The 27,054-nt window shown below is 38.3% G+C and overlaps 1 protein-coding gene across 1 annotated transcript in view; it reads left to right on the top strand.

Moving 5' to 3' along the window:
• LCOR (ligand dependent nuclear receptor corepressor) overlaps positions 1-26,151 on the top strand; it is a 34,593-nt gene extending 8,442 nt beyond the window's left edge. The window contains exon 3 of the mRNA XM_065894675.1: positions 21,870-26,151. Coding sequence (XP_065750747.1) covers positions 21,870-26,151 — 4,282 coding nt within the window. The remainder of the gene's footprint in view (positions 1-21,869) is intronic.
• The last annotated feature ends 903 nt before the right edge of the window (positions 26,152-27,054 follow it).

Genomic DNA, 27,054 nt, shown 5'->3' with positions numbered 1-27,054 from the left:
GCATCCTACATACTATCCCCTTCTTAACTTTTCCTGATATTTAGCTGATTTTTATGGTTGTTTAGCACACAGTTCAGGACCTTTCAGATTGTGTTTTGTATAAGCACTCCTTAAAGAACACCTAAGGTTTTTTTTTGAGATGGGCTTTTAAAATTACAGTGATACGGTTTGGAACATTTATTTTCTACAACTTTTTTGCAAGAATAACAGGTAAATAAAGCCCATGAAATTTAATTTTGCATTGTGACCAAATTAAAATTACTCTTTGTGCAAAACAAAATCCACCCCACATACACCCTATATTCTAATCTGCTGAGAAAGGTGGTCAGCCCCTTCTAAATGCTTAACCAAAAACAAACAAAAAAATCACTGGAGTTTTTGTGTAAAGTAAAATCAAAACTTGGAGCGTTAAATTGAGGTTGATGATTTCTGATGGATACTAACAGTTTGAGAAGTAGGTCCAGATATTCCCAAGGCATAAATTCTTGCCTGGAAACTTTGGAGCAGTTAATTAGGTTAAGGATAGTTTTCCCTCAGCAACCTGTGTGTTCAAAGGTTAGGCACACCATTGCTGTTATTAAAATACACACATTCTTGACATAGCCTGGGCTTGGGTTCCTCTTTTGGTTTGGTTATTTTGTGTAGCAGTTTAATCAGTGGATGACTGAGCCTGTTTCCTCTTAGCTTTCTAGTCTTCTCAACAGAAAAAGCAGTTTGGGTTCAGAGCAGTGTATGACTCTGCAGTATTTTCTAGCCTAGCTGGAAGTTGCAATAAAAAATACTTAATGAAATGTATGGTTTTCATCTGCAGTTGAAGGAAGTTGTAGAAATTTTGCTGAAAGCAAAGGACTAAGCTTATGAAGGAACACCTCCTTTGTTCCACACTCGATTTGTCACACACAGTTAATTGCAGCCATGGTACCTTTTTGCATGATGTTTGGGGGTATTCGGTAGCCCAAGATTGCTGCAAAAAGGTCCTTTGAGCAATTAATTTGTGCTTGTTTTTATCCCCTCAGAAAGGCATCATTAAAGGCCCATTTAAAAATCTGGCCCTAAAAGTTCAACTTTTGTAGAGTTTTACTGTTCAGAGAGGTTTTAATCCTATGTGGTAGTCGCTAAAGTGATGTATGAGTTGAGTTATGTAAATTTTGTCATTGTAGTGTACATGGAGTGATCATTTTACTAACATAAATATTTTCTATGTGTGTTTCAGTGGATGACAATCGAGCAGCAGAAGAATGGTGTGCCTACCCTTTAATGCTGCAGTTTAAATAAGAGAACTTGTATTGTGTCATTTCAGATTGTAGGCTGAGAGTTGTAAATAGTGAAAATTTGAGTACTTCTATTATTTGTTTTGGTTAGAAAGTGAATTTAAAAAACAAACCAAACTCTAAACTTTCTCAGATTAAAAGTCCTGAGACCTGAAGATTGTAATATTCATGTCTGTGAAGCTTTTAAACATTACACTTGAGATCAGTCATGACTTGATATTCAGGTAAATTTTCTTTTCCAAGAAGCTTTTGAATATTTCCTCCAAAGGTCGGTCGGTCTCTCTCTTTCTTTTTGAGTGTAGATTATTTTAAAGCACTAATTGCATTACACTGGTAACTGCAATATAAAATAGCCATTATTGTTTTGTGAAGCATGGTTGAAATTAGATAGTGGTCCCTTTTAAATTTCATGAGCCTCTCCAAAAAAAAAAAAAAAAAAAAATTAAAAAAATACAGAAAGCTGCTGAATATTTCAAAAGATATATATTTTACCTTATTGTAGGTTTTGTAAAGTTAGTTTGTAATATTCAGGTGCACTTTTAATGTTAAATTTTGTGTTCAGAGTTCCATTATACCATGTGTTTCTTGGATGTGGCTCATCATGTGGCTGGCTGTCATGTCAGTCTTGGTGCCGCAGTGATCCCGTAATATTTGGTTTCCCTCTTGATTTGCCACTATTCTGTATTGGCACTTTCAGTGTAGATATTCTAGTTTGGGAACATCCTCATAAATGTGTAATAGAGATTGGTCTATTCGCATGCTTAATTTCTGCTAATCAGAGTTTTGCATGGCCCAAATAACAGCTGACCATTTTTATGGTATGGGAAAGTATAGTTCACAGCTATCTTTGTCACAAAAGCCTTTTCTCCTTTCATTTTTCAGTAGGCGGATGATGACATTACTCCAACTATATGATATGACTCAAAATAATATTAGGAGATAATGTATTTAAAATCAACTCCTACATTTTTTTATGAGAGAACGTAGAGTAGATAAGCTATGGCACTATAAAATCAAAAACACTAATTCCGTGGAAGGATATCTAGTTGGTATTTTTATCATTAGCTTTTGAAACAGTCATCAAGCTTGACAGTAATGTATTATATTACTTTGTTTAGTAGGCTTACAGGTGACTGAACTGTGTTTGTGATGAGCTATACACTTTATTCTGTTCCCCAAATACCATGAAGGACAAGGTCTCTCTTTCAGGAAAAATAATTTATATTTGTGTATAATACTTTTTAATGTTAAGTTTGTTGTTATTCTGAAGTTTAGATGTTGCTTGATAAACCTTTGCTGCAGCAGATCATGGATATGAGTAAGGCTTTGTGTGATAATAGGGGTCCTTAAGTGAAGTTAATTACTGTTCAGTTCTGGTGAGCAAGCTCAACAAGTGTGAAGTGTGTATTAGCTTTATTTGGTACACTTTTACTTTACAATATTGAAGTGCTTTTAGAACTCTGGTTATCTTATATAAACCATTACCTCAACCAATTGGCATTTCCATTCCCCAACATTTTACCTGAGCTATATATAAGATGAGCTATATGGGATCAGATAGTAAAACAGTAAGGCACAATGAGAAGTTTAGTTCCCAATTTTCTGGAGAGAACTCTAAATTAAACTAAGAATGACTACCTGCAAAGGCCCATATCATAACTACCTTCTGTCATTAGGCAGTACGTAGCAGCCTTGGAGCTGCTAGTGAGCTATGTGTTCTCCCCCTGCCCCCAAGTAAGCACATGGTGCGAGGCTGGGTTCTAAGCCTTTGTGAGTCTCTTATATTTCATTGACCCACAGTAGTGAAGCTTGGATTCAGTTATTTTTATAAAACAAATATTGAGGCAGCCCAATGTCAGAACCTGAAATTATTTTGAGTAGTTACAGCAGATATGACAGCTCAGTGTCATTTTCTTAACAGCTATTATCCCTGTAGATTTAATTTTGAAGCTACATATTTTTGCTTTTGAAATTATTCTTTCTTTAACTAAATGCCAGAGGTTGTTTTCATGTGAACCATCCTTTTCTGATATGTATATATTCAGGTTGCTGTCATTGGTGATGGAATATGGCAATAGACTGAATTGTTCCACTTAGTCTTTTATAGGAGACATTAAAAGTTACAGGTTAAATTTTGACCTTCATGAAGATATCAAAGATTGTTTTCCTTGTTACCTTTCCATTATAATTAGGTCTTCATTAATACTACGGTCAAGCCAGTGTTATTAAACTTAATGGCTTTAACCAGACAGCCCATTTGGAAACTTTATTAAGCTATATAGGGATTTTTTTTTTAATCTAATTGCTTTCAAGCTCTACTGAAAAGGAAAAAAGTATAATCGTGGTACAAGGAATGCAGACCTCCAAAGTCTTCTTAGGTTTTTTTTGGATACATTCTGTCCTTGAGACTTAAGTAGGATTTGTGAACATGGTGACTGAAGGGAAAATAGAGGAAATTCTTTGCATATTCTCTGTCTCTTATTCCCAAATAAACTCCCAGTTGCCTTTTAAAGAAGCAGACATTATCCCTGTAGCTGTGTGCCCTAAGTGTTATGAAGGAGATTGGAGGAGGGAGTTGGGAAGTAGGATGGGGAAAGTATGTAGATCAGGAAAAGCTAAAGATTCTGCCCTACAATACTAAAAATGAGTTGCAGGATAGATAACATGGTAAAGTTGGGCCACCTTCATTTGATAGTCAGAAAAATCTTTTAGAGTGTTTGAAAAGTGAGAATAAAGGCAAATTAATGTTGGCTTGACAATAAAATATGAGTTAATTCTGCAACTATTAGGAGGATAATTTTAAGGTTTCCAGTTCATTTATAGCTATATCAATAAAAGCCGAAAAGCAAGCACTTTTAGTTAATCATAAATTTATTGGATGTAGCAAATATTATAATCATAATATTTAATCCTTATTGTTTGAATATGGAATTAAACTCTTTACTCCATCTTGAACTGTCATTGAACAGGCTCAAGATGATCTTTTCAACACTGGAAATGACCCTACACACATACCAAAAAAATCTATAGCAGTAAGACATATTTGAAGATCCATACCTCTTAGACTTTTTAGATTTGTCTTGGGAAAGAATTTATGAACCTGTAACCAGTATTAGTGCAGTCTTGGGTTCCTTGTTCTGCATAATTGCACCCTTTCTCAGGTATGTCCTGAAAACATAAATTTTAAAATAATCTCTTTAGAGATTAGATTCTCAGTGGATAGTGTGTAAGGGGACTGGGGGAGGGGGGTGGGAGGGTTGAACACAGGACACTGACACAGTAGGGCAGGGATTTTTAACATACAATAGCCAAATAGAATTTCAATCTACAATATTTTTAGCCCCTCAGAATGAGTTGAACAACATCTGTTATTTGGTAAATACTCGGTGCTACACTCCTAAAAGTCTTTTGTTTCATCCAGGTGACTTTGTTTCCTGCTTGGTGGAAGGGTATATAGTAAACTTTACTGTCACTAGGAAAGCACTTGTCTGAAATGTTTAAAGTACTAGAAAAGGGATAATTCAGCACTTTTTCTGTTACAACACTAAAGTCTTAATTTATCTTCAGAGTCTTAGGTACTGTAAGTTTTAGGGTGATTATTTAAAAATATAAAACATACTACATAATATGGGGTCAGATCACATTTATATGAATAATTCTTGTCTTATTTTTTAAAAAGACAATAACATTTTGTACCTTTCAAGCAATTCCAAGTGATTGCCTCATTTTCCCCATTTCATTAAACATTTCAGGCTAAGAATTTGGAATTTGAGAGGAGGTGAGGGGGAGGTTCCCCAAAATGAAAAATTGTGTCAGACGGTTTTAGAAAAATAAATCACTAGGAAAATGGGTAGGGATTCTCTCTCCCTTTAAGTCTTCAGGGAATGAGCAGTATTTAAAATCTTTGGCTGAAATTCAGGCCTTTTTACTGTGTAAATTTTTAATATTAATTCACTGACATGCTTTTTACATCAGAGGACTGAAAATGGATCTTAATGTTTTTAAGTTGTGGAAGGGTATATTTCTAAAATGAAGGGGGGGATAATTAACTAGGTTAGTATACCAGCATTAGTAAGTTTAAGGAATTTTAGTATGTAATAGCAAAGTGTTTGATTAAAAGTCTAATCCTATATTGCTAGTCAAAATTATAGTTACATTCTGATCTAGGAAAGATATAGTCATTGGATATTGATATGCTGTGCTGTCAGAAAACCAGACTAAGATAGAAACCTTTATCTGACTCCCACATGTTGCTTGTTCTGATGGGATGTATACTTTACAGCAGCTTGTTGCTGCTTTGAGAAGAAACGTATAAACTATACATTCGGAGTGTTTGCGTATAATTCTTTATAACCTCCACTTTAAACTGTCAAACATTGGTATTTTATCAGTCCACACTGTTAAATATAGCTAATGTTCTTAGGAATCCAACTTGTACACACTGTTTAAAAACCCTCAGGGACAGTTTACACACTATTCTCACTCAATTCAGGTACTTTGATGCTATTCTTAAACCTAACAGTGACTTGTATTTTTCTGTTTTGCTTTTATTTTGACGTGCTGGTAGCACATCCTTGATGAATGTCAACTTAAAAACTCAGTTCAGGTATCCAGGTATAACTCAGCCAAACAGATTTTAAAGCTGCATATAACTCTCCAGCACACGGTGCCTCACACTCTTATAGTGGCATTCTATATATTCAGTTATTACTACTGAGCAGATAATATGGGGGTTCCTGTTAACAGTGTATTTAAAAAGACAAAATGTGCATAAATGTATAGCCAGCACATGCAACACATACACATACACAGTTAAACTATATATATTTAAATGCCACTAATAGCCAGCACAATTAAATGACATTCCTTGCTGCTTCTGTAAACTATAACAGATGCAGTTCTTCCTCAATGTGGCTCTTGCTTCTTCACCATACTACTACTAAATTCAAGCACTGGTCCTTGGGTGTCTGACCTCTACATTCTAGTTTATGCAATGTCTTTAGAGAATTCTGTGCACTGGCCACTGTGATGGAACCGTTGGGCCAGGAGTGCTCTGATTTTATTAGTAGTGATTCTGCCAAAGTTGGTGTTGTAACATGAGTATGTAAATGTCAAAAAAATTAGCAGAGGTCTAGGACTACATATCAGCAGACAATTTTGTCAGTATATTTTGTAGCCTAGAAGTCCTCAATGACAAGTTTCTTCTGATGTGAAGTTCTAATTCCAGTGTTTTAGCCCTTTGCATCTCTAATGTTAAGACTTGTCTGTTAGAGGTCTGTATTCTTTAAAACTCCTTTTGTTTTCTGCAGTACTGTCTGTGGTTAACAAAATAGATTATTCCTCTGCTTTAGTATTTGATATCTTACATCTAAAAGGAATTCTCCATATATAAAACCCATAGCCTTTGAAGATACGGAAAATGGCATCTTTCAGATTTCTAGAAGTTCAAGTGTCATGCAACGAAACAGGAACCCCCTTTACTCTTATGGACCTCATTTCAATATACTGTTTACAGTTTGACGGAATTGTATAATTTAATATTTCTCTTGTACTGTAGTTTATATTTATTTACAGATTTTTTTTGTACTGTGTGATTTGAACTTTTTGTTCCTTGCTATGATCAACATTTATGTAGTAGAGCACTTATGATCACAATTTAAGTTTTTTGGTTTGATTGCACTACATTAATTTTTTAATGCAGTTCTGATTTTTGACTGGACTAAAAATAAGCTGTGTCTTAATGTATGTGATGAGTACTTAAAATTTTAATCCATGTGGTCCCCTTTTTTTTGCATTCTATGTCAGACGCGCTAGTTCTTTCGTGCATGTGTAAGATTTAATGGCTCCATTGTATTATTTGACCATGACATTTTGGAGAAACATTCCCAGCTGTAATGTTGTGTATGGTAGTTCTCACTGGATGCTAGACTTTTCAAAACCACTATTCTTCTAATAAATTTTGTTTGTGAAAACTGTTTTAAAAGCTTGGTTTCTACTTCTTAAGATTATGATGCTTTTTTTACAAATCCACAAAAGGGGTAAGATTTCAACGTGCACTGTAAATGCACTTGGTGATCAAAGTTTGTAATTTTTTGTGATAAATTATTTCCAGATGAAATCCCTTAGATAACTAGAAGTTGCTGCTTCAAAATTGTGCTTCAGTATTTGGATTCGGTACTGCCTTGTAACCCTGTCTCTCTACTAATTTGATACTCCCCGTACCTCAGCTTTCTTCATTGGATTATTCACTTTAAATATTTTCAGCTAAACAAGATATATTGACATTTTCGTAATACCTGCTTGCTGAACTTAATTTTTCATAATTTCCTTAGAGTAAAACTTTATTCTGGGATTACTTGCCAAAAAGAATAATGATTTACTCATTTTTGTTTGCTCTTGAGGCATAAGTGTGAAAGCGCTGTCAATCAATTAAGGTTATTATAGTAATTCAGATTCTTGGGAGAATGCTGGTATTTCCTTTTACCAGACAAATAACAGCATATATGTTGCTCAACATTTATATTGTGGGTTTTAGAAACGGGGTGTGAAAGAAGTTTTGTATTACAAAGTGATTTCTGTTGTAAAGTGGTTAGGAACAGCTGATAAAGTTGTTAAAGTTGATAGACAACTGATAAAAACAACTTTACAGGGATAAAGATCAGAAATGATGAGCAAAATGTTTTAGAAGGCTCCTTTTTCAAGCTCGTGATACTCATGTAATATAGGCTGGTTGAAGTGATTTGCAGTCATTTCTAATGGAATTTTGTATTTTTTAATGATGTTATTGTTGGTAGTTGGTCTAGATTATCTTTTAGTTAATTTTTTTTGTCTCATTTCTTTGGCTGCCTGGCTAACACTTTGTGCCTTTTGGCCTGATGTTTATAAAATCGGAAATCTTGCTGGTACTACAGGCTTGTTTCCTTGGCTTCACTTGTTCCCCTTACTCAGTTATGCCATGTGTCTATAGAACATTTTTCTAGAAACCTAATTATTATTTCTTTGTATAAAGCTATAACTACGTGTTTCTTGTCATTATCCATTTTAAACTGGTGGCCAGGTCAGTTGTAGGAGGATTATAATCTAGCATCTAATCAGTGAATTTATTTTAGTGATCCTATCTTCATGTTGATACTTAGCTCTTCAGTTATGACCTGATTTTTAAAAAGGACTTATTTCTTCTAATCCAAAATTTTCTTCTCTGATTCTGCTGATACTTTGGAATTAATTCAGGAACTCTTAGGAATCAGGGAAACTGCATAAGGAAAATGGAGTGGAAAAAATGGAAAATGGTATCTGCTTTCTGAGTTGTGGAGTTGTTATTTTTTCCTCAAGGACTGTGAACTCCTCTCACCAGACACTTATATTCAAATGTAAAAACATATACCCAAGTCATATGTTGTTAGATTTTGTAGCTGAAATGAGTGAAAACCTTTTTTTAACAAAGTACTTATTTATTAAGTAACATTAAGAGGTAACTGTTCTTGTATTCAGAGTATCCACTTTATCATTATTTGCTTCCAAATGGTAAGCATTTTAACACAGGATTTTAGTCATCATATTCACCTTATAAGTTGTTGGACTTTTTGCTGTTTAGGGGGAAGTGGTTAGTGTATCAAACTGCATTTACAGGTGGAGTAGACAGGCTTGTTTTCAGAGGTTAGTGGAAAAGAAATGTTCTCAGAACATTTTAAAAGATTGATAGGTATATAATGAATAGTTTAAGTCATGATTTGGTTGGAGTTCAGCGTGGAAGTAAGCAAAAGTATATCAAAATTCATAAGTATGAAATCTTACTGAGCCTGGAGCTTTTTATAGGCATGTAAGAATACTGTTGTTTATTGACTGGTAGTTTTAAAATGTTCATTGTACTTTTCTTGCCCACTTTTATTTGATCAGCAGTTTGGAGTGATAAGGGATTATTTGGTAATGTAAATTTCTTGCAACTTGGTATACTAGAAAGATCACTTGTTTTTTTCGTCTGTAAAGTGAGCGTTGTCCTGAATGCCTTTTAGGCCCCATTTCAACTCTGCGTCTGTTAAAAATGCAACTGTCTATTTAAATGTGTGACAAATAACACCAATTATATCTGTTCAAACATTGAGAAATACAGTAGCAACCCATTATTAAATAATAAGTTCTTATAAACCTTAGGTCTTTGCAGCATTTTCTAAAGGAAAATGATGCCTTTTATTTAAAGCAAATCCATTTTGTTAAGTTTTTGTTATGAATTGTATGAATGTGACAGTACTTTTGCAAAAATTAGATTGAGCAGTTACTTTTTCTGATTAATTTTAAAGTATGTTATTCATAATTTCTGTTCTGATTGTGTGCAGGCTAGTTCTGCTTTGAATGTTAGAGCACAAAGAGTTCTGGATATACTCAATCAAAATCAATCTTTTAACAGTACAGATGCCTGGATCAGTTTATAAGAGTGAGGCTTGAACATGATATATATTTTCAAATTGTAACAGGTTTTTTTGTTTTGTTTGCATTTTTAAAGTTTGTTTATTCAACAGATCTCTTTCTAATTGTGTCAAAAGACATAAAATTTACAGACTTAAACGTTTTTAAGTGTATGGTTTAGTAGTGTTAAGTATATTCACATTGTTGTGACCATAGTGGGTTTATTAACCCACTGATTAAACACTGTTGGTCCCATCCTAATCTTTCATTTTTAAAATAAGGAACTTGAGGTCTTTAAGGGACTTGCCCGCCCTCCTCACACAATGAGTTGCCCTTAATACTCATGATTCCAAACCATTATACTTATCTTTATACTTATACCACTTTGGCACTCTTGACTCAACTTAGAGTGAGGGATTTAATCTAATATTTTTCTTTTAGATTCACTTTTAACTAGTTAAATCTTAGCTATTAATTAAATCAACTAATTTTATTCTTGAATAAACTTACATTGCTTTTTAGGAAGAGAATTAAATCTGTATTTAATTATGAAATTCCCAGTAAAGAAATTACATTTGAGGCATTTAAAACTTCATTGTTAAGTAGAAATCAGCATTATTGACTCAGTGCTGGAAGAGGTGAATAGGTAGGGCATAGAGAGAAGAGTGGAGAATATCCCAAGTTTAAGAGATAGAATTTGATGGGCCTGGCTTAAAATCCCAGCCCTTCTGCTTTCTTAGTACATGGTCTTGGACAAGTTATTGAACCTTTCTGAGCCTTAGTTTTCTTATGTGTGAAAGGGGTTTATGCGACCCACCTCATAGATTTGCTGTGAGGCTTAAATGAGATTCTGTATGTAAAATACTTAGCACTATGCCAGGCTCTTTGCAAGTGCTCAATAAATGAAAACTAGGAGTGAAAGCACCTGGCAGGAGTTAATTTAGTATGAGAGGTAAGGAGAGTGAGAAAATCCCATTGAAAGCTGTGGAGGAAGCTGTTTATATTGATTAGAACTTGGAAAGTGAGGCAGATGAGTTTATATTAGACTGGGATATTGGGCAGCCAATCTTGTTTTAACTGTAAAATGAGAGATGGAGAAATGTTGGAACTATAATTGAAACCTGGAATGCTGCTTTTCTGATTTCTTGGTCCTGTTTGAGAGGAATATTATCAAAATTATCCATCATTCTTTATTTCTTTTCAAAGATTAAGTGGAATAAAAGTTGTTTGGAAAGTAGAAGAATTTATAGAATTTATTTTCCTTTCCACTGTATAGAGTTTTTTGTATTTTCAAGGTTGAAATTTTACATGCTTCGAATCTGTAGATTTTTCTTTTTATGTGGTGGTAGTTTGTATAACACAATGTAAGATCTAGGTGGGATTGTGGGGATGTGTGTGTGCTTATGTGTTTAATCATCAAACCTTTAGTTTTCCAGTGAAAGAATCTGGGGACTCTACTGCCTGTTTAATGAGATTCTAATTACACTCTTACCAAATGGGAGTTCTGTGCATTTCAAACAGATAAATCAGATCATAGCTAGCACAGTTTAGAGGTGTTCATTTCAGCGTCTATTAAAATGACTTGAGACATTTTTCCCAGGAAAACCTAGTAGTATAATTTTAGCTAGATAGAGATGGACTAAGAAGAAAATAATGAGGGTAGCAGACTCTAGTGAGATGCTAGGAATTGGTGAGTCTGTAGACCAGCTCTGCAAACTTAATCAGCCAGTTATACCTTACTAGTAAGTTATAAGATCAGTTCAGGGGGTTCTAACCAACATTTTAAAAAGAAAAAGAAAAAAGAGTCAGAGTACATAGCATATAATACGGATAAATATTTTGTTGAATCTTATGTGTTGTCATACACATACAAACTCGGATGTGATGTGTGTACTGAGTTACTTTGTAAGAAGTATTTCTTGTTCTTGGTTGCAGTCAAATTCTAATGGCTTCTGAAAGCCATTATGTAAACCATACCTTTTCATACTTGTTTTTTCGGTGCCAGCAACCTCCTGTGTGCTTACAGTTCGGAGCCTACACTCTTACTGTCTGACCTTCAAAATTCCCTTCCTTTCCCTGCCTCCTTGATTTGAATTCATTTTCTTTGAAAGCTTTTTCTTTTCCCTTCTGATTGTGTGTCAGAATGTTACCTCTGCCCTTTTCAGTTCCCTTGAAAAGTGTCTTGGGAAAATTATTTTCACTACATAGTAATTTATTTGGTTAGTTTATTCATCACTTACTTATGCCTGAGATGTACTAAGCCCCAGTTTTTAGGCAGTGAAGCTACCGCTTTAAAAAGGCCAAAGTCCTGGACCTATAGAAAGGTTCACAATCCAATGGAGGGGGTAGCCACGTCAGCTGTTACCGTACAGCATACGCGCTATTTATAAAAGATAGACACGAACCATGAGAGTATAGTGAGAAAGAACACGGCCCACGGGGGGAAGGTGCTAAAAGAGGATGGACTGTGAGCAGTGGGAAATTGACTGAAATTTTATGCAGAAGAAGTGACGAGATCATATTTGGGCTTTAGGAAGATGGCAGTTCTGGGTGATGTGCAGCAAACTGAAATGAGGAGGAGACATAGTGACAGGGAGCTTAGAATACAGTGTTCTCCACGGGAAGTCGAAGCAGTATAGGTGAGCTGGATAGTATATTGGAAGCCAGAGAAGTGGTAAAACTAAGGATAAGGATTGAGGTAGAGCAAGTACCTAAGTTGAGTATTTGTGCCTGTGTGTGTACATATGCGTATACATTTGCTTCTATTTTGTCTTCCAATATTCCTAAATAAACCTCAAATATCCAGATGATTCTGCTTAGTTCCCCTCACTCCAGTACATCTCCAACAGTAGCCTTGAGTGTTTCCAGAGAGAGGTGGGATAAGGGATGGTTATAAAAGGACCATTAATTCCAAGAGCACCCCAGAGAGAATGGTAGACATAAAAATAGTTTTCTTACTGTACTTTAAATTCTAAAGTACACATACCTCCTCTAACATTCATGAGGTGAACACGTGAGAAATAACATTAAATCTTGTATAAATTACCTTAGGAATCATTTTAAATTTTAAGTCCTTTTACATTTTACAAAGTGGTCTAGGTCCTTTAAATAATTAGTTAATAACAGTACTTAGGAGTGCCGTCATTGTGTCAATTTGAAGTGACTTATTATATGACAACAAAAGTAGAATTTGCCACTCTTAAGGATTATGGCACAGATTTGTATGCTTTCAAGAGTGGAGATTAGAACCTCAAGAGAACATGAGAAAAGGTATAGAAGATCCCATAAAAATCACAGAAGACTCAGGACACTATTAGATAACTGCTTATTTGGATATTTATGTAATCTGCTAGTTTCCCCTCTTCCTTTCACCCAAAAAGAAACTAGGAATATATGTCAAAAGGCATACCACTTTATTTCTTGAGAGGGAAAAACATTTGTGTTGCAGAGATCTGTCATGTGAACTCTTAAATGTTCTTTTGGTTTCTGTTTGTGTCAGCTCCCCATGCCTCCTTTAGGTCTCCATCTGCATACACAGTGCCCTGCAAAGTGGTAGTGTGGGTTTTTTAGGTTATCGTTATTATCGTCATTATTATTACTACAAAAGAAATATATTCCTCTTGTAGTGGAAATCTTGTGTGGACTGACTCCTGTCAGTTGCACTCCAGGGAAACTGTGCACAGTCCTTGGCCACTGCTGGGCCTTGACAAATGTTTCTTTCCCTTTACCCCCTTGAAGAGAGCATCGTGGTGTGGTACATTTTCTCTCACTTGGGGAGATGAGCGCCTCTATATCCTGCCTAAACAGTGGTATTTTTTTAGTCTATCATTGTCCTGGTCATTTAAAGGGAATTGAAGAGCAGTTTCCCCCAAAGAATAACATAGATTTTAAACCCCTACTTGACAGATACAAAAACAAAAAAGGAAATAGACTAGATTCACTGACTTGTCCTGAGCTCTCATGTATCCTGACCTAGAATGTCAGCTGTGCCTTTAAGATCAGATGGCTCTTTAATCTGGTTTCAGTAATTCAGTGAGTCTAGGTCTAGGGACAGACACTTCTGCAGTTTCAAGTCAACCATGAGCAGAGGTCTGTCCTCTTTGTCTGAAATTACTGTAGTATTTTCTAAAGTCTATTGCAAAGTGTTTTCTAAGAATTATTAGTTATAATACTCATAAGAAAAATAATTTAGATTTGTGTTCTCATCAAATCAGTATTTAGTTATATCATTTAGGGATATTTCTTCCCCCACTTCCAGGAACTGTCATCTTTAAACTTTACACTGTCCAGTCCAAAATCCCCTTTCACTGCCTCTGAACCCTCCCTCCTTTTGTTTACATTAATTAACACCAAATGTAATGTAATATGGTCGTGCATGCATAGTCCTACCTGGGATGATAGAAGCAAAAATCAGTTTGATAGAGGGAAAAAATTTTTTTCAGAAGTAAATAGTTTGACAGAAGTGTCTGTTTCGTGAGCCTATTACATTCCTAGAGAGCAGACGGAAACATTGGACTGTTGTGTTTAATGACCCCTTGCTCTGACTTCTGACTCACCAAGTAACTTTCTGATTATATTTCGGCTTCCCAGGTACCTTTGCTATAGGGTGAAAATGCGTTAAAGAGTGAACATAAGGATCTCCTTGATAATTATATTTTTTATTGTAATTTAATAAATTTGACAATCTAGCTAAACTTACGAGAAACAGAAGATACAATATACAAGCCTTAAACTGCTTCTATCATATTTAGATCTACTCTAAATAATAGCCTTTTATTAAACCATGAGGTACAGAAATGCTAGCAAATTATGGCTTCATGTCCAGTAAGCACCCTCTGAAGCACTTCTCCTTTCCCCCAGTTTACAGTATTAATTCATAATTTTTTGAACCTTTGTTCTGCCCTGTTTTTACTGAACTTAGTTAAGAACACAGTAAACTTAGAAAGCTATCACAAAGGGATTGCATGTCTTTTGTTTTGTTTTTTTTTTGCGGTACACGGGCCTCTCACTGTTGTGGCCTCTCCCGTTGCGGAGCACAGGCTCTGGACACGCAGGCTCAGTGGCCATGGCTCACGGCCCCAGCCGCTCCGCGGCATGTGGGATCCTCCCAGACCGGGGCACGAACCTGTGTCCCCTGCATCGGCAGGCGGACTCTCAACCACTGCGCCACCAGGGAAGCCCATGTCTTCTTTTGTTTTAAAGAAGTAGTTCTCAACTATTCTTCCACTCCACACCTAAGCAAGATGCCATGTTGCCATCAGCAAGAGTGGCTCACTGAGGACTCTTACAGGGTAAAGAGTTACAGGTACATCTTGGGTTTGGAACCCACCCCCATCTCACCATCACCCACAATTCTGATCTCTCCTTAACCCCAACTTTGAAATCTTTTTCTGTCTAAATCCATCTAAATTCTATCTAAATCCAAATTTAGATAATTAGCATTTCAACCACCTGGAAATCAGGTATTAAGCTGTCTGATTTTAAGAGGCCACTTTCTATTCTGTGATCTTAAGAACTTTATTTCTCACTTTTCTATGTCACATTTGCCTACCCTTTTACTGTTTCTCCTAGTTCAGTTCTAGGGAAAGAAAACTTGATTGTTCAGTACTTTACACATACAACTATACGTGGCCTTTTAGACAGTGAAGAAAAACCTCCATACCCCATGCTCGTCTTCTCCACTACACACACACTCACAGTTTTGTCATAGCCCTTAGAGTATTCCTGTATCCAGGTATGAAAGATACAGAGATGTGAAATAGCCAAGGGTAGATGGATTTCCCAGTGAAGAGTGAGGACTTGTCAGCAGACTTATCCAGGCCCTTGAACATACTTATATTTTCTGTGCTTAAAGGACCAGAAGTAAGGAATTAGGGAACATAATTTCAGATTATTATCTGGCAAAAATTACAAATCTTACTGCCTTTAAGCAGGGCGAACAATGCATTTTTATGTTTTCCTGTATTTAAAGAGAATCAAGCTAAATTAATTTATAACTCTTAACTATTTGGTCCACTCTGTCTAAAGTATTGTCTCAAGCTTTCTCTCCCCTTCTGTTTCCCTGGGATTATCTTTTCCTCCTTCTAAGATTAGCTCTCATCCAAACATCATTCACTCTCTCTGTTGATCTTTTTCAGTCAAAAAGAATCTATTTTGGTCATCAGTGATGTTGCATTGATGATTGGTAGTTACAGAGCAGATACTGAGAGACTACCTGAATCCATCCGTCCCACATTCTAGACTCTTAAAAAATTGTCATTTCAGCTCTCTACCACATCTCTTTTCTATTTGATCTTTTACCCTAAGAGAACATAGGCATTGACCATCCACCATTTATATTAACCACAGGAATGTTTTCCTTTGGAGATTTAAGTATTGCGGCGGTATTGACAAAGTAGGCGAGTTCAGCTATGTCTAACCTCTGATCTAGAAAAACATCATTGAGTAAATCATTAAAGATAGGGTTGTGAAACAACACATCATTCTTAAACTGTGCCTTTCAAAGTTTTTTATGAATATTATCTTATCCTTTTACCACACCCTTAAGAATTAGGCATTCAATTGGGGATAGAAAGACAAATCGGTCAAGGTCATATAGGCCACTTTTCACCAAGGAGAGAAACAGAACTAATCCAGGTAGTTTCCTCCTTCTGTAGCCCTTCCTCCCATTTACCAGTCCCTGAGCTTTTACTGCTCTTCAGTGGTGGTGGTGAAGTATTTCTGACTGATAAACAATTGACTTTAACTATTAGAGAGTGTCCTGTTACTGAGGGGAAGAAACGTGAACTCAAACAAGTGATTTCAAAATCTGTGATGAATTACCGTTCTTGTAAAAATCTAATATAGTCAGATGTGATGCCAGCTATAATCGCTGAACTAAAAATAAAACATAGTGCTTCTCAGGTCGAGTTGACCTAAGTGTGATCTGTAGGAGTGAGTAGTCTGTAGGACAGAAGCTCACCCCTCTTTGGTTTCCCTACTTACTGTCTGAGAGTAAATCAGGACAAATGTTGTATTTAGGCTCTATTAAAGGCCTAAGGCTGTGGGAAGAATTGAATAACTAGAAGCCAAAGTAAAGACCCGCTGTTTAAAACTCAGGCAAAGCTGGCTAGCACCCATTTTCTTAAAACATGAAAAAAGAGTAATAGAATGAAACTTTGAAAAGGTTGATGTTAATTTTTGAAATTAAGTAGTTGAATGATACGAAATTAAAATTCATCTAAACATAGGTCTTACTGAAAAAAACTTCCAGAGAAAATCAAATAAGGTAGGAAGCTGGGTAATTTCGAAGCACAGTCAAAAGTAATTTTATTACTATAGTTATAAAGTTAGCTATTATAACAGGGCCCATTTAATGACACTTGGACAAAGGTTAGTATTAATGTGGAGGTTCTCATATTCAAGTGAAGCTACTAGTGGGCTCATACCTGTGTGTCCAGTTGCCTACCAGATATCTCAGATTCAGCATCTTATAAAAATTTCAAGTCAGTGTGTACAGAACTCTTCAGATACATATACCCCAACAACCAGCTGCCAGCTTCGTTGCCTGTGTTCCTATCTCAGTAAATGGTGCTACCTAGGAAGAAAATCCAAGAAGCAAACTCAGGAAGCATCACTGATGCTCCCTTTCCCTCCCCCTCTTTTTCGCTAAGAGGAAACAGAAAAACATGAAATGTGTCCCCTACCTACACTCAAGTAGCTTACATCTACTTGGAAAGCTAAGACAAACACAAGACAAATTAAGTCAGTAAAAGATACAAATTATAGGGTAAATATACAAAACCCCTGATCATTGCCAAAGAATTTTACAAACCACTATAGCTTAGGATTTCAGGAAATGATATAGTCACTCCAGATTGATAGCTTTGAGGTGGCCAAGGATGTAACTGATAAAGAGCACCCTACTGCTTGCTCTGGTGACTTGTGGTTCACCAGTACATTGTCCCTGATCCTTTTTACCGGGAAAATACACACAAAACGACCCTTTGTTGATTTCTCTTTCTCTCAAGCAAAGTTGCCATTTTCAGTTTTAATCTTTTCATCTCCTGAGCTTCCCCAAACCACTGCTATAAATGCGTTTTAAGGTTGGTGTAGTCTGTGTCTGCCTCTGTGATGGTGTTTTTCAGCCTCCAAATGCTGTACTGCATTGTTCCAGGTTAGAGTTCAGTGGTACTAACAATGTTTCTTCAGTATGCCTTAGTTGGGAAGACACCACTTCCCCTTGCCATGATGCTGTGAAATAGATAATACCTACTGGTGGTTGGTTGACTGTTTTGTCCTTGGGGACTAGCCGTATTGTCACAATTACTGCTTCAGAGCTGATTGCATGGCCCTTTGGAAGACCTTACATTAGTTTGGGGGTGACTGAAATATTCAGTCACTGTTAAATTATTGAAACATGTGGGACAGCAGCAAATCCAAGTTTCATAACCATAAAGGAAGTTAGGTATCATCCAAGGATTAATCATTATTCAGTTTTTTACTCTCCGTGAGCATCGCTTTAGAAGAAAGTGCTTCCTCGGTTTTTCTTCAGAGCTCTCTGTACTTTTATTGGACACACACCTTGATTTCATGAATCTCAAGACATGTTGTTAACTTCAGACACCAAAGCCTGCTTCCAGAGCACAGCCATGGCTTCACAGCCATGAAGCAGTGTCCAGACATTTTCACATGAGTGCACTTCTTGAATTGGGGAGAACCATTTATTTCTCTCTTTAGTCTTTTCTACAATAAGATGCCGTGACATTTCTTAATCCTTCTCATAGATCTTTGTCAACCTTTTTTCTCTTTTCTTGTATTGCTAAAATATACGTAGAGTGTATTTGATGCATTGAAAAGGCAGTGATATCTCACTTATTTGTAGCCACCTATCTCAGAAATATCAGGAACACATCCAAGAACCAAAAACAGAAATAAAGGGCTCTGAGCAGTTGAAGTTGTTGTTAGAAGATCCATGTGGTTTACTCACAAAACTCTTCCCCAAGCCTTCATTCAGAGCTTGTTTACTTTCACTTAAAGTACCAGTCTAGCACTTGAGATTTGGCTTCTCAGCTAGTGAGCAAAAGTACTCAGCTAAAGGTAAAAGTGGAACTCCTAAACACAGCTGCTATTTGGAGGCCAATAAGAAGAAAGATTTTTAATAAAGTGCAGACAGATTTTTAATAAAATGTAGACTGCCACCATGACTTCTTTGTATTTAGGCAGTAGATTTACTTCATTGAGTAGCCCCCAAAACTATCACTATATTTCAGTTCAGTATAATAAAAATAATAGCCAAACTTCAATAATCATGTACATGGTAATGACTCTGAGTCATTAAGAAAGAATAAATTGTGTTCAGAGGATGACATAATTTTTTAAAAACTTCCATCAAAAATACTTAAATTTTTAAATGTTTGGTACTTGAAGGGTAAACTTTCATTATCTAGAAAATCCTCTTTGGGGGGTTGTAAAAAGTATTAATATACATTCCTGGTCTCTGAGTTATTCTTATTGAAGCATGTTTAATGGGATTGGCTGACAGTAATGGTAACCAGTATTTGTGTAAACTTTGTAGGTTTTCTTTTGTAGCAATCCTAAGTGGTAGATGGGACAGGTGCTCGCTCCACTAAGACCCAAAATGGTTCAGTGTTTTGGCCAAGGTCACACAACTAGTAAAGGGTAGACTACTCTCTACTGTCTCCCAGTACTATATCCTGTGACACATATTATGTTGTTAGTAACACGTGATAGACATGGACACAAGGTACCTCCTGGAAGGGGTCCCTTCAGCAGGGACCTCCTGACTTCCCCGTGAGCTACAAAGTCTGCAGCTGCAGGAGGAGTTTGTTAAGTTCCCACGTATATCTAATTGAGTCCGAGAGTTGGAAATGACTTTGCAGTCACTCACCCAAGAGTGTCACTGGTGTCTCCTCCGCTCTAAAGGAAGGGAGGAACTTCTTCCTGTTGACCTTCCAGATATTTCCTTTCTAAAACTTTTTACCGAAGGACAGTATACAGACAGAAAAATATACGTATCGTAAGTATCCTGTTCAGTGAGGTTTTTTTCCAGTTGCTCTTGGTCTTTCCGTCTCTTTGGTAGATTTTGGCCCCGTAGCCAGCATGTACATGTTCAGTGTACCCATGCATCTGTTATAATGCTTCTATAATAATCTTTTTTCTTGGTTTATTCACAATTCAGTGATCAGTTTCACACTGAGGTGTAGGCATTTTCTAAGACATTTCTAGTTTTTCTAATCTGTAGTCTAATGTAGACCTTTTCAGATACCCATGGCATCACTAAAGAAAACTGCTCTCTTGCTAGTTGTGAAAATAAAAACACAGTGTAACCTTTTTTCTTGCAAAACAGTTTAAATAACAGATTGGATTAATAGTTTCTTGGTGTTATTTTGTTTTGTATTTAGACATGTTTCAGCATTATTCACCACTTGGTCTTAAAAATCTGCATGAGTCAGGAACAGAGAAAGTAAAATTGAGCACCTGCTCTTTTGTGCTTTATGTAATCTAATATCTCACAACAATCCTTTGAAATATTGATACTCAGTTCCAGCTTACAGATAAGGAAACCAAGGTTCAGAGAGGTTAAGTAATTTGCCTGAGATCCTATAGCTAGTAAATGTCAGAGCTACAAGAAGAATACAGGTTTTTCATATTCCACAATCTGTGCTCTTTCCTCTAAAACCACACGGCTTCAGAGGCCAAAAGAGGGTAGAGAGGTAGGAGGCCGATGTAGGCTGTCTAGGGTACACCTTCCTACAGAGGCACTTCGTGACTGGGAGATAAAGTCACAGATTGAAGAAAAAATAATTAGCTGGAAGATATTATCAAACAACATCTGTTCAGCACACATTTATTAAGCTGTCCTTGGTGCTTTGCTGTGTTACATAAAGAGTCAGATAATAGTCTTCTAAGGAATTAGGCGGGAGAGAGAGAGAGAGAGAGAGATTGAGAAGTTGTATAAAGCTCCAGAAAACTGGGACACACCAACTGCATGGGCTTAGTAAAAATCCCGATGTCCAGAAATACAAAACAGCTCTTTAAAACACTTGGCTATCTAGGCAGAAATTGCCTTTAGCCTGTCCTCAATCTAGTATCATCCTTTTTCTGCCTTCCCCACTATCCTGGTTAAACTCTAAGAGTTGTCCTAGATAATTTACGGAAATGGTTGAAAACTGTTCTTGAACGTAGAATTGGCTTCCTGTGCGTTACTGTAAAATGTTTATTGAAGGTCTAGGAGAAGGTACTAGGTGGGGCTTGAGAAGCGACAATACTACTATCTTGCATTGACAGGGCCTTATGGTTTACAATGTAACTTCACATCTGTGTCCTCATTTAGAGGCTAGGAGTTAGGAATTGCTTGTCATTCATCTTTCAGTGTATCCGAAGTGTGAAATTATTGATCTCTATTCCTCCATGCCCCAAAGGGTTAGGAGGATTCCTGCATCACTGTTTGCAGAATTATAGAGTCCAGCCAACTGGTCAAGCTGAGAAACCATTTAAAACTGTAATTTCTCTAAGTATTGCTAAACCAAGACTTGTAATACAGTGTGTCTGAATTTTTTTCAGTGTTGTGGATCTATGAGCCAGTGATTATTTAACAGGAATACTCGGGCCTAAAACGAAAGTGTATGTTGACCAACTGGAGTTAATAATGTGGCCAAAATTTTAATTTTTGAAGAAAAATTTCTTTTCAATGATATTTCTTCTCTACAAGATAAAAATTATTTGTGAATAATCACTTTAAAAGTATGAAAGTTGGGCTTCCCTGGTGGCGCAGTGGTTGAGAGTCCGCCTGCCGATGCAGGGGACACGGGTACGTGCCCCAGTCCGGGAAGATCCCACATGCCGCGGAGCGGCTGGGCCCATGAGCCATGGCCACTGAGCCTGCGCGTCCGGAGCCTGTGCTCCGCAACGGGAGAGGCCACCACAGTGAGAGGTCCACGTACCGCAAAAAAAAAAAAAAAAAAGTATGAAAGTTGTCACTAAAAATTGAGAATATAACAGGGCTGGCCTTATATTTTAATGAAGTAAATGCTCCTCATTTATTGAATAAGAAGCATATGGGCACTTAGAACCAGCTTTGGCCAGAGTGTCAATTCTCTGTACAACATGAGTAACATTGATGAATTTCATAATGTAAAAATGGTTCTTTGGAAAATAACCATACTAATTTCTTCTCTCTTTTTGTCTGTCTAGTGAGAACTCAGCAGAGGCAATAGCAGTAGATTCTAACAGTCAGTCGAAGTCCCCGCTGGAGAAGTTCATGGTCAAATTGTGCACTCATCATCAGAAGCAGTTCATTCGTGTTCTGAACGATCTGTACACTGAATCTCAGCCAGGCACCGAGGACCTGCGGCCTTCGGATTCTGGAACAATGGATGCCTCCACCTGCAGTGCTGGCTGTGCCCAGCTCGGCACCAAACATAAGGAAAAGGATGCTCTGTGTCTCAATATGAAGTCTTCTACTTCTGCAGAGTTGTTCGTAGACTCATCAGGCTCTCACAGCCCTCAACACTTGACAGGACAGGCCCTAAAGGAGCCTCCTCCCGAGACAAACTCTGTAGATGGAAGAGAGAATACTTCGACTGTTGTCCAAAAAGATTCCTCTGAACTTCCAACCACTAAACCGAATTCAATGGATAGTTCCACTCTGGGATACCTCACTACATCTAATTCTTCCTCAGTAAACTTCCACCACATCTGTAAGAGCTTGGAGGGGCAAACCACTGGACAGGAGCAAGACACAGATGTGAAAATATGCAAGGATGGTAAAGACCATGTGCAGAGTTCAGCTTTAGTAGAAAATCTAATTGCAGTAAAAGTGGCAACTGAGAATAGCGAGGAGAGCAACAGCTGTATTGTTTCTCAAAGAAATTCATTCAGAGCTTTATCAGAAGAGGCTTGGGACTCAGGGTTTATGGGGAATTCACCTAGAACTGCTGACAAAGAGAATGCTTTACAGTGTAGCTCAAAAACACCTTTACGCCAGGACTTAGAGGCAAGTGAACAAGATTCAAGGCCAAAGCAAGAGAACCATCTTCACTCATTAGGAAGAAATAAAATGGGTTACCATTTACAGCCCAGTGATAAGAGCCAGTTTGATCATTCCAAAGACGGTTGGTTAGCCCCCAGCCCCATGCCACCTGTACACAAAGCATCTAATGGACATTCACGAACCAGGATGCTTTCAACCTCCATTAAGACAGCTCGGAAAAGTAAAAGGGCATCAGGGTTGAGGATAAACGATTATGATAACCAATGTGATGTCGTTTATATCAGCCAGCCAATAACAGAATGCCACTTTGAGAATCAACGATCGGTGTTATCTTCTCGGAAAACAGCCAGGAAGAGTACTCGAGGATACTTTTTCAATGGTGATTGTTGTGAGCTGCCAACTGTTCGCACACTGGCCAGGAATTTACACTCCCAAGAAAAAGCCAGCTGCTCGACACTGGCCTCAGAGGCAGTGGTGACTCCCAAGCAGACCCTTATCATTTCCTCACCTCAGCCTACAGTAGATGTGCAGCATCCCAGAGAAGACAACCCTGAAGAACCTAGTAAAGAAATAACCTCCCTCAAGGAAGGAGACAGAGATGCATCATCTGAAAAGGAGTCTCAAGAGCCTGAGGTTTGCCCTGTGACAAACAACGCAAACCCAAGCAGCTCCTCTAGATCAAAGGAGACAGCAGCCTCCAACCCAGTGTGGCCTCTCCCTGCTCACCTTCCTGAAGAGGATCTTCCAGAAGGCAGCTCCGCGGTCTCAGCTCCCACAGGAAGTGGGATATCTTCCCCTGAACGAGACCAACCGCCAGTTGAACTGCTAGATACAAAGGAGATGAGTGTACCCCAAGACTGTCCCCTGCTTCCCTCCACAGAGAGCCTTTCTGAGGGAGGCAGTGAAGATGTTGTTCCTAGGCCTTGTTCCCCTCCTGAAACAGTAAGTAGAGAGGAAAGTCCTCTGTGCTCAGAAAATCAAAGTCCCCCAGTGGGCTTGGAGCCTCCCACGAGTCTGGGAAAGGCTGAGGAAGACCAAAGCATCGGTACTGAGGCTGAGACCGAAGACACTCAGGAGTTAGATACTGACCCACTCTTGAAGGAAAGCAGCACTTTGACTAATGAAAACCCCAGTGAAATTGAGGAAAGCAAGGCACCAGGTGGTACGGGAAGATTCGAGGGAGAGGATGGTGATGCAAAACATCCTACAGAAAAAGATATGTGTGATCAAAACATTGACTCACCTGAAGAGAATCTGGACAAGAAGAAAAAAGGTAAAAAATTCCCCGAGGCCTCTGATAGGTGCCTAAGAAGTCAACTTTCAGATTCTTCCTCTGCTTGTGCTGAGATCAAGGTTTCTAAAAATCCTGGTGCAAAACGTTCTAAAAAAGAAGGGTATCCTGGTGGGGCAGCACCTGAGAGCTTCCTGACTGAAGGTTTCCATACAAACGCTCTGGAGGACACTGAAAACCCAAATGTCAATGAAAACCCCTCTGGGAAAGATGCTGAGCAGGAGGGCGAAGGAGGTGGGATGATCACCAGGCAGGCTTTTAAAAACATGCTGGCAAAAGAAGTCAAGGGGGAAGAAGAAGGTGTTTTTCCCAGCAGTGACCCCTTAGCCACAGTTGGCCAGCCCCTGCCTGGAGAGAAACTGGAAATCTATGTTCACTCTAAATTAGGTGAGAACAGTACTCAAGACCCCTCTGAAAGCATTCCTTGTACGTTCCCAGAACAATCAAAAGAGAAGCCAGGACCTGTTCCTGCAGAAGAGACAGAAGAGGTTGCAAATGATATAGATAGTGCGGACAGCCCGCGTAAAGATGACGACAGTGACGTGCTATCTAGCACAGTTGGATTGTCAAGTAGTAGAAGTGATGACGCTGCTGGGCCCCCCAAATGGGTCCCAAGGCTTACGAGACTGACCTCCTCAACCTACAACCTAAGACATGCGCATTCTCTGGACTCCTTGGATACTATAAAAGTGACTTCCGAAAAGGAAGCAGCACAAGGAAGCACAATGCCAAAGGAAAATGAAACTTCAGAGAGTGGAGATCCCTTAGACGAGGATGATGTGGACCCAGTGGCAGACGACCAGCCAAAGTTTGTAGAATGGTGTGCCGAGGAGGAGAACCAAGAGCTCATCGCCAACTTCAATGCCCAGTACATGAAGGTTCAGAAGGGCTGGATCCAGCTGGAGAAAGAAGCCCAGCCAGCACCAAGAGCAAGGAACAAGTCAGATAAGCTGAAGGAAATTTGGAAAAGCAAGAAAAGGTCACGGAAATGTCGGGGTTCACTGGAGGTTCAAAAGTTTTCTCCTGTTCAGATGCTGTTTATGACAAACTTTAAATTATCTAATGTTTGCAAGTGGTTCTTAGAGACAACTGAAACCCGGTCTCTGGTAATTGTGAAGAAGCTCAATACTCGTCTTCCAGGAGACATCCCACCTGTCAAGCATCCTCTTCAGAAGTACTCTCCTTGCAGCCTGTACCCCAGTTCACTCCAGGCTGAACGCCTGAAGAAACACTTGAAGAAATTTCCCGGAGCTACTCCTGCTAGAAACAATTGGAAAACACAGAAGCTCTGGGCTAAATTCCGAGAGGATCCTGACCAAGTGGAGCCAGAGGATGACAGTGACGTTAGCCTCAGCCCCAATCCTGAAGACAGCATAGAGGAGGTCAAGGAAGGTAGAAATAGCCATCCTCCCACAAACTCACCTACCCCTGCCAGTACCCGGATCCTTAGAAAATACTCCAACATTCGAGGAAAGCTCAGAGCCCAGCAGCGTTTGATCAAGAATGAGAAAGTGGAAAGCCCATTTGGTCCGGCTGTGGAAAGTAAACAGAGTTGTAAGAGTGTGTGCATCAACCCTCTGATGTCCCCCAAGCTTGCCCTGCAAGTAGGTGCAGATGGGTTTCCTGTTAAGCCCAAGAGTACCGATGGAATGAAGGGAAGGAAAGGGAAGCAGACGTCTGAAATCTCACCGAAAGCAGAAGTTCAGAATAAACGCAAGAGGACAGAAGGCGGCAGCACTCAGGACAGGAAGGACAAGGGAGCTGCGATGAAGGCCAGCAGAGAAAAGCACGTTGATGGATCCACCAGAACCCCCGCTGCCAAGAAGCCAGCTGCAAGGGACAGAGTCAGCCAACTGCCCAAAAAGACGACTTTGAAAGAGAAGAAAGGGAAGATCCCTAAAAAGTCACCTGGGAAGAGCTGCCCTCCCTCCAGGAAAGAAAAAGAGAATACAAACAAAAGACCTACCCAGCCCTCCCCCTCGGAGATGGTGACAAAACCTGCAAAGCAAAAAGGGGCAGGTGAGTCCTCTTCAAGGCCACAGAAAGCCACAAATAGGAAGCAGAGCAGTGGAAAGACTCGGGCCAGACCCTCGACGAAAACCCCGGAGAACAGTGCATCCCAGAGAAAGCGAAAGCTGAAGGCAAAACTGGACTCTTCCCACAGCAAACGGAGGCGGATGGATACAAAGTGATTGGAAGGGCAGTATTCAAGAGTTAAAACTGTTCTATAGAAGTAACCCTTTATTTTGCATTAACTAAATCTGCTTTTATAAGCTTATCAAGCCTTTCAAATCTGCAGTTAATGGAGAACACCACAATTTAAGATGTCAGAAATTGCGTCTCAGATGGAGAAGGGAACTTGCAGAGTCTTTCTCTGAGGCTGAGTAAGGGAAGTTATATATTATATTCTGGTTGTTCCTTGGGTTTTAAACTTGGAACCAAGCAGTTTTAGTTTTTAAAAGTACAGTGCCTTATTTATCCTTTTTGTTTTTAAATTTACAAAAGCTAAAAAGCTGATCTATGTGATTAAAGGCTTGTATTTTATACTTGATGCACAAGCACTTGTACTGTAGCCGAGAAGACCACCATCATGCACATAAAAGTAGCTTTTCAGCAGCCACCCTGCGGTATCTGTACATGAACAGATGCTCCTCTTTGCAAACCCCAGCAGTGAACTTCCCTCTGTCTCGTTTGTTTAAATGATATTTGAAAGCTAAACCAAATCATTTTTATGGTATGTGGAGAATGCAGAGGGAATTTATAATTATTATAAAAGATTAATATTTCTGTTACCCCGTTTAAAACTTCATATTCATTGTTGGTCACTCATCTCTGATCTTTTGTCATTTGAAGAAATGTATTCTAAATTATGTGCCCATGGGATAAGAGGTGAGTCACAAGGTGTTAATATTGACTTATGGGCTCTAAAAGTTATTCACATCCCCCAAATTATTTGCATTACTGATTCTTATCATCCTTTTCATTTTTGGGCTTGCAGGATTGCTAGCACACTAATGAGGTTTTCATCCTACTTTGGGGGGGGGGGAAACTAGGACCTTTTTTCCATCTTGTAGCCGTAATTCGACAATTAGGAT

This window comes from Phocoena phocoena, chromosome 16 (genome assembly GCF_963924675.1).
Source record: "Phocoena phocoena chromosome 16, mPhoPho1.1, whole genome shotgun sequence".
In the NCBI taxonomy this organism is placed as follows: Eukaryota; Metazoa; Chordata; class Mammalia; order Artiodactyla; family Phocoenidae; genus Phocoena; species Phocoena phocoena.
The sequence above is the reverse complement of the archived record's forward strand: the minus strand, read 5'-3'. Positions and strand labels throughout refer to the sequence as shown.